The 13,062-nt window shown below is 42.2% G+C and overlaps 1 protein-coding gene across 1 annotated transcript in view; it reads left to right on the forward strand.

The window, feature by feature from the left end:
- CACHD1 (cache domain containing 1) overlaps positions 1-13,062 on the forward strand; it is a 200,802-nt gene that overhangs the window by 154,546 nt on the left and 33,194 nt on the right. Inside the window, exon 4 of the mRNA XM_060206358.1 lies at positions 9,934-10,040. Within this exon, the coding sequence (XP_060062341.1) occupies positions 9,934-10,040 (107 nt within the window). The remainder of the gene's footprint in view (positions 1-9,933; positions 10,041-13,062) is intronic.

Here is a 13,062-nt window from a genome sequence, read left to right on the forward strand (position 1 = left end):
TACATTTCTCCGTAACTCCACTGGAAAATATATGTTACATGGCTGAGCTTCAGTTCATAGAAGTGACCTCAAGGAAACTGGAATTGTTGTCAGATACCAACTAGCAATAATACCAACTAGAAATAAATTTAAAGCTACCTAAACTCACTCCATATAGTTTGCTCAGGGAGCTTCAAGTCTCCAGCTTTTCTGAAATAAGATATCAATCTGAGTCATCCCATAAGAATGAACCTTCAGAACTTAGATGTCCTTGAGCTAATGGCGAAATTCGTCCTCTGGACAATGGTCTCCTGCAGACTGATCACGTACTTCTATAAAACAAAACAAAACCAGGACTGTCTTTCATGTATTTCTTCAGAAAAAAAGAACTTGGCAGCATTTTACATTTTCTTTGGGGATCTGGTTTTATCTCTGGAAGACTGTAGATTTGCACCACAAAGGGTAGAGATTCCCTGATCTGTGTTTCGATACGGGACCTAGTTTACATTCATATACAGAATAACTCACTGTAGCCATGTACCTGGTATACCATCCAATATTTGATTGTTGTCGTCCCCTGTGAAAATTTGTCAGAATGTGCTACGTCTTCCTTTTACTTGGTCTATTTGTATATTTATCGAATGGTCTTTATAGTATATAGCTGTTTGGTCAAAAAACCCAGCAGGTCTGAGCTGACACCACTCTGGTGTCTCTTCTGTACACACTTGCTCTACTCTTCACCTGGACCTTCTGGTTGCCACTGGTTCCCTTACATTCCCAGATGTCAGTAGTGAATGAAAGGGAACCTGCAGACTTTTAAAAAGTTAATTAATTACTCACTTACTTAATTTATTTATTCTTAGAAAGAGGCAGAGAGAAATTGAGTGGGAAAGGGGAAAGAGACTGAGAGACACCTACAACCCTACTTCTCTCCTCATGAAGCTTTTTCCCCTGCAGGTGGGGACCAGGGGCTTGAACCTGGGTCCTTGTGCACTGTAATGTGAGCACTTAACCAGGTGCACCAACATCCGGCCCCCTAGCTTCAGACTTTTTCTTTCTTTCTTTCTTTCTTTCTTTCTTTCTTTCTTTCTTTCTTTCTTTTTGTTTCATATTTCTTTTTGAAATATGAAACAGATCACACCACCCCCATGACCAATTTCATAGTTACTCCAGCTGGTACATACTTAAAACTAAGTTCTCTACAATTAATAGGGAACATCATTGCATTGCTTCCCTCTAAGTCTTAGTTTTGTTCATAACATTCTTTCTCAGTCACTAACTTCTGTGAAAACCTCTATTATAGCAAGTCTTTTAAGAAGGATGGATTTTCTTTAAACCCTACAATCTTTAGGAGTAATCTCTCCCTTTGAAAGAACTGAAGTCAGTTTCAGCTGTTTTCGGTAATGTCTTATTTGCTGATTTATTTTAATTTATTTATAAAAAGGAAACACTGACAGAACCATAGGATAAGAGGGGTACAACTCAACACAATTCCCACCACCAGAACTCTGTATCCCATCCCCTCCCCTGATAGCTTTCCTATTCTTTATCCCTCTGGGAGTATGGACCCAGGGTCATTATGGGATGCAGAAGGTGGAAGGTCTGGCTTCTGTAATTGCTTCCCCGCTGAACATGAGCGTTGACAGGTTGATCCATACTCCCAGCCTGTCTCTCTCTTTTCCTAGTGGGGCTGGGCTCTGGGGAAGCAGAGCTCCAGGACACACTGGTGGGGTTGTCTGTCCAGGGAAGTCTGGTTGGCATCATGCTAGCATCTGAAACCTGGTGGCTGAAAAGAGAGTTAACATACAAAGCCAAACAAATTGTTGACCAATCATGGACCTAAAGGCTGGAATAGTGCAGATGAAGAGTTGGGGGGGGGGAGGGGAACACGTGCTCCATTTTGTAGATAGCTAGTAGGCATATTTTAGTTATATTCCAAAGGGCCTGTGGCTATACTAGTTTGTTTGATTTTCTTTCCCCTGAGCCTAAAATCTGATATGCGGATGGATCCAAGTTATTGTCTGGGGAGATAGTGTCATGGCTGGAAAAAGGACCAGAAAGCTGGATCAGGGAAGAGAGTAGCTCCCAAATATGGGAAACGTGTATGAATATTGTTGACTATAAACTCCACTGATTTGATCTGACCTGGGGCCCATATTCAGCCTAGAAGCCTATGTGACTGATTTTTGAGGTAAAAGTGTAAGGTATCCATTACGAGTGGGAACTCAGGTATATATCCATATCTCATCATTGTTCTGCCACTTACAGCTATGAATGTGTGTATGTGTGTGTGGCTTCAGTGCATAAGGACCCAGGTTCAAGCCCCTGGTCCCTACCTGCAGGGGGAAAGCTTCATGATTGGTGAAGCAGGGCTGCAGGTGTCTCTCTGTTGCTCTCCCTATCTCCCTCTCCTCTCAATTTTTGGCTGTCTCTATCTAATAAATAAAAATAATAAAAAATATTGGGAGGAGTCGGCCATTAGCATAGCAGGTTAAGTGCAGATGTCCATCTTTCTCTCCCCCTTTCTGTCTTCCCCTCCTCTCTCCATTTCTCTCTGTCCTATCCAACAATGACGACAACAATAATAACTCCAATAATAAAACAAGGGCAACAAAAGAGAATAAATAAATATTTATTAAAAAAATTTTTCAATCATCTGATGTTCCTTCACTGTACCGTTATTTGGTTTGTAAGGCAGGTGTCTCTAAGTCAAATGCTGTGATTGTTGTTTATAATGCATGTTTTTGAGGGACCAGCAGAGCATACACAGAACCAGTTTTGAACCCTTGGGATCCACATTAGAGAGTCTGCCTTGGGTGGGAGCACTGGAGCTTCACCTGTGCTGTTGTGCCTCTCTCTCCTTCTCTCTATCTCTCTACCTCTGTCTCCTTTTCTTTCACTGCCTAGCAGTGGAGTCATGTAGGCACTGAGCCTCAGCAGGAACTCTGTTGGCAAATATGTAAATAAACAGCATGTGTTTTTGAAGTCGTATTGATTAGTGTTTTGTAGACATAGCCAGACTGTAAAGCCAGTCAATCTACATGTAGTGGATGTCGACTGCAATCACATTGTGTGAAGTACTATGACCCTGACTAGACAATATAAACATTAGAGGACATAGGACATAGCATAGGACTAAGAGGCAGAAATGGCACTGACCAGACTGGAGGGAAAGGAGGGCTGCAATTGGCAGAAGCCTCTGGAGTGTGAAGAGACCAGAGCTGGGTTGAGCAGAATGGAGAACAGGGCAGTCGACATCCACCGTGAAAGCCCTAGTTTATGGATATGTGTGAACATAGGCTCTATCTCAGGGGACTGGTCTATATCTAGGTTTTGGGACTTTGTTAGGAAGTGATCCACCTGGGATGGAATTAGAGTATACTCTGAAAGGAAAGGTCTCACCCAAGTGGTGAAGCTGAAGGGTTGTCATTCCACACCTGAAGTCTGTGGACACAGTCTGAAGTGAAGCATGCTGGGGTGGCACTCGTTGTGTTGATTGTTTTTTTTTCTTAGCAATCTCTTTCCTATATGTTACTTTAATTAAATCAGCGTGATCCATCCTTGGACAAAGAATTGGATGATGGGGTTGAGATTCTGTTAGGTCTCTGGTTTTCTGGGTGACTCATACCAGCACTTTTCTCATTGTCAAATGGGTAGATATAAAAGGAATTCATAATAGATTATAAGTTGCAGGAGTAATCTAAGAACTATTCTGTTCAGTTGATTCAAATCAGAAGACTGCCCTTGGTCTCTTGGCACAGTAACTACTCAAGCAGAAAGGCATTCTAAGGGCTGGGAAGTGGGGCATCTTCCTGAGTGCACATGTTATAATGGTCAAGGACCCAGGTTCAAGTCCCCAGTCCCCAGTCCACCTGCAGGAGGGGAGCTTCATGAGGAATGAAGTCCTGCTGTAAGTCTCTATCTCTGTATCTTTCTGTCTCTCTGTGTGTGACCCTTGCCTCTCCGTTTCTGTCTCTTTCCAAAATGAAAAGTAAATAAATAATAAAATAAAAATAAAAGCATTCTGTACTCCTAGAGAGTTTGTCCCATTCACAGGGTTTCACACCAGACTCATTTCCCCAATGTAGACACCGGGAATCAACCTTCCATTATACATCCCAGGTGATTGTGATGGCCACACTTTTCAGTAATTAAGAGTCATTCGGCTCAGTCATGATCCTCACGTGAAAGGAGTTTTGGAGCTTTTTGGACAGCCCAGAATAAAGCTAGGGACTTGCAACATGATAGTGGAGAAGTACGTAGGCGGGGTTAGATTGTTATGTGGAAAACTAAAAATTTATTACACATGTACAAACTGCTGTATTTTACTTGTCAACTGGAAACCATTAATTACCCCAATAAAGAAAAAGAGACAAAGCAAGAAAAAGAGTTTAGAAAAGGCACCGGAAATTTAAAATTAGGGCCCATTATTTGAGAGAAGAACACTTGACATCATCAAATAGAAAATCAGGGGGTCGGGCGGTGGCACAGCGGGTTAAGCGCAGGTGGCGCAAAGTGCAAGGACCGGCCTAAGGATCCCGGTTTGAGCCCCCCCCCCCCCCGTTCCCCACCTGCAGGGGAGTCGCTTCACAGGCGGTGAAGCAGGTCTGTAGGTGTCTGTCTTTCTCTTCCCCTCTCTGTCTACCCCTCCTCTCTCCATTTCTCTCTGTCCTCTCCAACAACAATATCATCAATAACAACAGTAATAAATACAGTAATAAAACAACAAGGGCAACAAAAGGGAATAAATATATTTTTTAAATTACCCAGAGGGCCAGGCGGTCGCCCACCGGGTTAAGTGCACATAGTATAAAGTACAAAGATTCACTCAAGGCTCCCAGTTCGAGACCCAGGCTCCCTACGTGTGTGTGTGGGGGGGGGGGAGGTCGCTTCACCAGCAGTGAAGCAGGTCTGCAGGTGTCTGTCTTTCTCTGTCCCTCTCTCCTTCCCCCTCCTCTCTCAATTTCTCTCTGTCCTATCCAATAAAAAATGGAAACTAATGGCCTCCAGGAGCTGTGGATTCGCAGTGCTTGCACCGAGCCCACTGGCATCAAGACACATAACGAGGGAGACCTGCTAGACTTGCACTGTCTGATTTGGACGCCGCTGTATCCAGTGACTGTTTACATTTAGTTTGTGGGAAAACAAAATGGAAAGTTTAGTGTCTCCATTCCGTTAGCCTCATTTCAAATGCTCAGAGGCTGCATTTGGCCGCCATAGTGGACCGTGCAAACATAGTAAGGTTTTCTTATCCTGATCTTTACTGAGCCTTGTCTCTGAATTCTGCACTGTCCAGATGTGTACCAGGATGGCAACACCTTTCTGACATGCTACTTACTTTTGAAAATAAAGTCGGGCCGGGTGGTGGCGCACCTGATTGAGCACACATGTTACAGTGCTCAAGGACCCGGGTTCGAGCCCCCAGTTCCCACCTTCAGGGGGAAAGCTTTGTGAGTGGTGAAGCAGTGCTGCAGGTGTCTGTCTGTCTCTCTCCCTCTCTATCTCCACTACCCTCTCAATTTCTAGCTGTCTCCATCCAATATAGATACTTTTTAAAAAAGAATATAAAAAGAAAGAAAAGAAATTCTTATTGGAACATGTCCGTTCTTTGTTCTGTGTGTTTCCTTTGTCTGCTTTCACACTGCAATGGCTGAGTTTAGTAGGTAAAACAGAGACCTATATCCCACAAAACCTAGAGATTATCTGGACTCTGATTAAAAAGTACATGAGGGGAGCCGGGTGTAGCACAACAGGTTAAGCGAATGTGGCACGAAGCACAAGGACCAGAGTAAGGATCCCGGTTCAAGCCCAGGTTCCCCACCTGCAGGGGCATCGCTTCACAACTGGTGAAGCAGGTCTGCAGGTGTCTATCTTTCTCTCCCCCCCTCTGTCTTCCCTTCCTTTCTCAATTGCTCTCTGCCCTATCCAAAAACGACAGCAGTAATAACAACAAGGGCAACAAAAGGGGAAAAAGTAGCCTCCAGGAGCAGTGCATTCGTAGTGCAGGCAGAGAGCCCCAGCAGTAACACTGGAGGCGCGTGCACGCACACACACACACACCCACACACACACACACACACACACTCTAATAATAATAATAAATAAAATAATAAAAAATATGTGAGTAAATAGCACTCATGGGGCTATCCAAAGAGTACAGACAGTGTGTGAGATGCTTTATAATGCTACTCTTGCTTCACATGTTCAAATACTAAACGAGAGACGTACATTGATTTTTTTTAAATTTTTTTATTTACAAAAAGGAAACATTGACTAAACCATAGCATAAGAGGGGTACAACTCAACACAATTCCCACCACCAGAACTCCGTATCTCATCCCCTCCCCCGCTAGCTTTCCTATTCTTTATCCCTCTGGGAGTATGGACCCAGGGTCATTGTGGGATGCAGAAGGTGGAAGGTCTGGCTTCTGTAATTGCTTCCCCGCTGAACATGGGCGTTGGCAGGTTGATCCATACTCCCAGCCTGTCTCTCTCTTTTCCTAGTAGGGTAGGGGTCTGGGGAAGCAGAGCTCCAGGACATATTGGTGGGGTTGTCTGTCCAGGGAAGTCTGGTTGGCATCATGCTAGCATCTGGAACCTGGTGGTTGAAAAGTCAGTTAACATATAAAGCCAAACAAATTGTTGACCATTTGTGGACCTAAATGCTAGAAATAATGCAGATGAAGTGTTGGGGAGGTTCCTCCATTTTGTAGATAGCAGTATGCATATTTTAGTTATATTCCAAAGGACCTGTGGCTATACTAGTGGTTTTTGTTTTTGTTTTGTTTCTGTTTGCTGGAACCTGAAATCTGATATGCAGATGGATCCAAGTTATTGTCTGGGGAGATGATGTAATGGCTGAACAAGGACCAGAAAGCTGGATCAGGGAAGAGAGTAGCTCCCAAATATGGGAAAGGTGTATAAATATTGTTGACTATAAACCCCATCAATTTGATGTGATCTGGGGCCCATATTCAGCTTAGGAGCCTATGTGACCTCTGCATCCCTGTAGATCTGAGCACACTTTCTGTGGTCATGAGTAGGAACCTTCCAAGCTGCCCCAATATCAACCCATCTTCCTCAGGTGTAGCATAAAGTATACTGTCCAGCCTCCCTTTGGAGGATGGAAAATTCTCTACCATTGTTGACCCAGGAACATTAAGATTATGTTGCTTTTCTTTTTTGCCTCTGGGGTTATCACTGGGGCTTGGTGCCTGCACTATGAAGCCACTGCTCCTGGTGGCCATTTTTTCCTCTTTTTTTTTTAATTGGATAGTAGAGAGAAATTGAGAGGTCAGGGCAAGACAGAGAGGAGAGAGAAGGATGCACACTTGCAGACCAGTTTCATCGCAAGAGGAGGAGAAGACAGAGATGGGGAGAGCAGGACAACACCTGCAGACCTGCTTCACCACCTGTGAAGCGACTCTCCTGCACGTGGGGAGCCGGTAGCTCGAACCGGGAGCCTTATGTCGGTCCTTGTGCTTTGCGCCACGTTCGCTTAACCCGCTGCGCTACCGCCCGACTCCCAACCTCCTCCTCGTTTCTATCCTGCTGTTGGACTATCAGTCTCCTCTAGACAAATCCAAGAAGGCTTAAAGGAAGAGCAACCAAGTGGGTGAAGCTACTGCGTCCTTGGAGGCACAGTTGACAATGCTGAGAAAATTGTAGGTCTCTAAAAATCCAGTTATCTCCTCCCTTGAGGTGATGTGTATGAAGACAGAACTGTTTAACTTTTTGCTACGGAGCCCAATCCTGACACCCCCCTCCCTGCTTGCTTGTACAGTGTGTTCAGTTAATGTGAGCGGTGATCAGTGAAGTTCTTGTGAATTATCAAGTAGGTCTTAATTTTTTAATATTTATTTATTTCCCTTTTTGTTGCCCTTGTTTTTGTTATTGTTGTAGTTATTATTGTTGTTGATGTCGTTGTTGGACAGGACAGAGAGAAATGGAGAGAGGAGGGGAAGACAGAGGAGGAGAGAAAGATAGACACCTGCAGACCTGCTTCACCGCCTGTGAAGCGACTCCCCTGCAGGTGGGGAGCCAGGGGCTCGAACCGGGATCCTTACGCCAGTTTTTGTGTTTTGCACCACGTGCGTTTAACCCACTGCACTACCGCCGGACTCCCGGGTCTTAATTTTGAAGAGTACTTATCTTAGGTTTTATAAGTTCTCAACGTGTATTCATGGAATTTCATTAGTACTATTTATCATCTGAAGTACATATTTTAATATAGTTATTTTATTTTCCCCTTTTGTCGCTCTTGTTATTATTATTGTTGTTGATGTCGTTCGTTCTTGGATAGGACAGAGAGAAATGGAGAGTGGAGGGTAAGACAGAGAGGGGGAGAGAAAGACAGACACCCTGCAGACCTGCTTTTATTTTATTTAATTTTTGCTTCCTGGGCTATCGCTGGGGTTCGGTGCCTGCACTACAAATCCGCTGCTCCTGGAGGCCACTTTCTCTACTTTGTGGTTGTCATTATTACTATTGTTATTGTTGGATAAGACAGAGAAATCGAGAGAATAGAAGACAGAGAATGGAAGAGAAAGATACCTGCACACCTGTTTCATCGACTGTGAAGTGACCCACCACCCCCCATTGGAGCTGGGGGCTTGAACCTGGATCCTTACCCCAGTTTTTCGTGCCGTTTGCGCTTAACCTGGTGCGGTACCAGCTGGCTCCCATATAATAATTATTTTAGAAATCCAAACTTAGATAGAATCTATTTGGGGAAATTCTTTTTTTTTTTTTTTTTTACTTTTTTTCCCATTTCTTGTCCTTGTTTTTATTGTTGTTGTAGTTATTATTGTTGTTAATATTGATGTCGTTGTTGAATAGAACAGAGAGAAGTGGAGAGAGGAGGGGAAGACAGAGGGGGAGAGAAAAATAAAGAAAGACACCTGCAGACCTGCTTCACCGCCTGTGAACTGACTCCCCTGCTGGTGGGGAACCAGGGGCTCAAACCGGGATCCTTATGTGGGTCCTTGAGCATCGTGCCACATGGCTTAACCCACTGTGCTACCGCCGGACTCCCCGGGACTCCCCGGGATATTCTTAAGAACTTTACGAATCCTTTCAGTATCTTAAATGCTAAATAGGTTACTTTAAATTCAAGTTAAATCTCTCTTATTACTTCAAAAAATTAAAAACCCTCTTAGTATTGATCGGTAAGTGAATTGACACATTTTCCTGTATATTCTTTCAAATTATTGTTTATTCCATCAAATGAGTTATTGATTACAGTAGTATTTCTTGACCAATTGCTAGCCAGAGTTTTAGCGGTTTTTTTGTTTGTTTGTTTGTTTGTTTGTTTGTTTGTTTTTTAACCTCTAGCACTACCACTGGAGATTGAATTAGAGCTCGGGTTGACTTACCTTACAGTTTAGAAGGTCAGGCCAAATCATGGGGCACATGACTAATTTTGAAACATCACTTCTGATCTTCTTTAACTGCTTTAGAAAATGCTTTCATGAGATAAGAAAACTCAGGCTCAAAAAATCCTTTCAAAGTGACAGACTAGGAATTCCCATTGAGGCCACTCCTACTTCCCAATCATTCTTTGTCCTCCACTAATGTCTGTTTTTGTTCTTGGTCATTGGTTTTCAATAGGATAATGCCAGTACCCAAGTCTGCATTTTTGTAGTTTGAGTAAATTTTGTCATTTCTGTTTCCAATATGTTTTTGTTCATTGGACCCGAATCCAGTTTTTTGGGGGAAGGGGAGGGATAATTTGTTTCAAAGATTAGTTCTTTATCTCCTTAAATTGAAATGGGTTTTTCTAAAATCTTATAGATTGCACATATTCTTTTACTTACCGAATTGACTTTTTAGCCCTTAAAATCTAAATAACAATTGATTCTGAGGTTACCTATTTCATATACAGTATGAACTGTTGTTTTTACTGATTTGTTTACCAAATAAACATGGCTAATTGATTCTCTTCCATTGTTTCAGATTTGATGGGAACTTCAACACCAATGTATCTAGAACGATTAGTTGTGATCGTCTTTCTACAACTGTTAATAGCCGAGCCTTCAACCCAGGACGAGACTTAAATTCAGGTCAGTAATCTCTTGGTTTTATAAAGTGGAACTATAGTCTACTCTTTTCAACTTGAATAAATGTACTGCTTTAAACAATTGCTCTGATGTTTCGAATTAGGTCAGATACATAATTGGATGTTTACTGTTTAACAATTGACTCAGAGAGAAGAAATAAAGGTGACATAGATTGATATATATATAATATATAACATATATATGTATGTATATATATCACATGACAATTTCTTTATTAGGCTCTTTAACCCACTATCTCATGTGGTAAGAGTTTTTTTCATATTACTTAAAAGGTTAGTTTAGGGAACCAGTTATCACTGTAACTATCTCTGTTGGCTTTCATTGATATTCCCTATTTACAATTTTTCATTTGTTCTAGTGATTTTATTTTCTAGAGTAAGGGAGATCTTTTACTAACAAAAAGTGTCAGGATGCTATATGTTCAAATTGATCTTTTGGTAATACGCAATAGTAGTAACTACTAAGATACCTTCTGAGATGCTGGAGAAATCACAGCATGTTCTTCTGTGTATATCCATGCGAAAATATGTCATGACCTTTCTGGCAACACAGTATGTGCAAATAGGCCCAAAGTGACAGTGTCTCTGCTTTCTTGCCTTGAAGGGCCAATCCATCTTAGTTACCTTTTTATTTTCTCTTTTCATTTCTTTTTTCTTTCCTTTCCTTTCCTTTTCTCATTATGTACACATAATAATGGGTCTTGGAATTAAAGGATTGGATGGACTATGAAAACCACTTACCTCAATTCTTAGATTTTTATCAAGAAAAAAATGTGAAACTCAGATCTTAATACTTTCATTACAGATTAGATAGACAGACAGACAGACAGACAGACAGACAGACAATGGAGTTTATCCCATACATGAAGACATGTACTTCCCAAATTCTAAGTCTATTGCACACATATAAAACCCAAGACAGAAACCAGAGAACCAAAATATTTACTTTTGGAGCCAAATCCAGACTTAATCAAGGTGAAGAATTGTAGCTTTTGGGACCTGTATGCATATACCAGGAGATCCATTAGGTCTGGGAAAAAAAGAGATACAATCTTTCCATCCTCTAAGGATAATAAAACGCTGTTAGTTAAACTGTCCAGCCTAAATCAGTCAGGGCTTATACTGTCTTGACTAGTATATTTTATATTCTGTAACTTTCTAATCAATCTGAGAATAGCAGATGGGGTTTGCTACTTAAAAAGCTGAATGGCCCAGTGCCCTATAGTGGAGAGGGAGGTATGAGAATGGATCCCTGTCACAGCAACAAGACTGTATATCAACATCTCTTCACTAAAGTGACATTGAAGTAGAAAAAGAAAAAGAAAATCCAACTTCGGTTGTCACTGAAGCTTTACCACTCCAGGCTCACTTTTTCAGAGAGACAGAGAGAACAAGGGTTAGGACAACAGAGGCCTAAAGGCTGTGGAGTCATGACTCATACCCGGCTCTCAAGAATGACAAGACAGGTGCCTTCCCAGCTGAGCTATCTTTCTGGCTCTGAAAAAATAGTTTTCATTAAAAATAATTGAAAAGGAATCTGGGCAGTAGCACACCAGGTTAAGCGCACATAGTGCAAAGCTCAAGGATTTAAGCCCCTGGCGCTTCACATGCAGGGGCTAGTGGAGACACAAGTGGTGGAGAAGGTCTGGCTGTGTCTGTCTTTCCCCCCTTAGTCTACCCCGCCTCTCTCGATTTCTTTCTGTCCTATCCAACAACAACAGCAGCAACAACAATGCAAAAAAGATGGCCACCAGGAGCAGTGGATTTGTAGTTCAGGCACCGAGCCCCAGTTATAACCCTAGAGGCAAAAAAAATTAAAAAAAAAAAAAAAAAGATGAACAGAATATAGAAAGGCAAGGAATGGGTACAACAAATGAATTGTGGAAGATAACCATAGTGGGCACAGGACACAGTTGGAACTTCCTAGCTGAGTCTTTTGGTCCCCAACTGTAGTATTTACATCTATACTCAGTAACTGAGTGATGGCAGATAGGAATATGTGAGTTAAAAAGCCCATCATTTGCGAGTCGGGAGGTGGTGCAAAGCGCAAGGACTGCAAGGATCCCGGTTGGAGCCCCCGTCTCCCCACCTGTAGGGGAGTCATTTCACAGGTCGTGAAGCAGGTCTGCAGGTATCTATCTTCCTCTCCCCCTCTCTGTCTTCCCCTCCTCTTTCCATCTCTGTCTGTCCTATCCAACAACAACAACATCAGTAACAACAGTAATAACCTCACCAATAAAACAACAAGGGCAACAAAAAGGGAATGAATAAATAAATAAAATATTTTTTTAAAAAACCCGTCATTTGAACAAAAGCAGATTCAAATGTATTCCAAACATGTACACTGTCACCCAATACTTTATGTAGTTAAAACTTGTTCACTTGTGTGGGAGAATTGATTACTAAAAGGAAAAACTGTCAATCATTAAGCACCTTATATAACAACTTTTTTATCCCATAAAATGTTTATACTGGGAGTATAGATCTTATATAGGTGAACAAGAAAATGCATGTGTCAGATGATAGTGCATGTGATGGAGGAAAAGTAACCCAGGATGAGACACAGGTGGTGCTTTTTAGTAGGGGTGGAGAAGTTCACTATGATATGATCTCATTCGTGAGATTTCAGTAAGTTGACTTGTAAACTGTGTGGTTCACTGGAGAAATTGGGGTGCAGTTGAGACCTTGGTGACATGTGTTTTGTGCTCAGATAGCTAGAAAGCTTTGGAGTTGTGGGTCATCAAACAAGAAACCATAGCATAAGATTCAGCCAGAGAAGTAATTGGGATCCAGTGGTTAAAAAGCCTTAATTTGGGTGGTGGCACATCTGGTTGAGGGCATATGTTACAATGCACAAGACCCAGGTTCAAGCCCCTGGTTCCCACCTGCAGTGGGAAAGCTTTGCAAGTGGTGAAGCAGGGCTACAGCGCTCTCTCTCTCTCTCTCTCTCTCTCTCTCTCTCTCTCTTCCTCCACCTCCCTCCTGATTTCTGACTGTCTCTATCC

This window comes from Erinaceus europaeus, chromosome 13 (genome assembly GCF_950295315.1).
Source record: "Erinaceus europaeus chromosome 13, mEriEur2.1, whole genome shotgun sequence".
Classification (NCBI taxonomy): Eukaryota; Metazoa; Chordata; class Mammalia; order Eulipotyphla; family Erinaceidae; genus Erinaceus; species Erinaceus europaeus.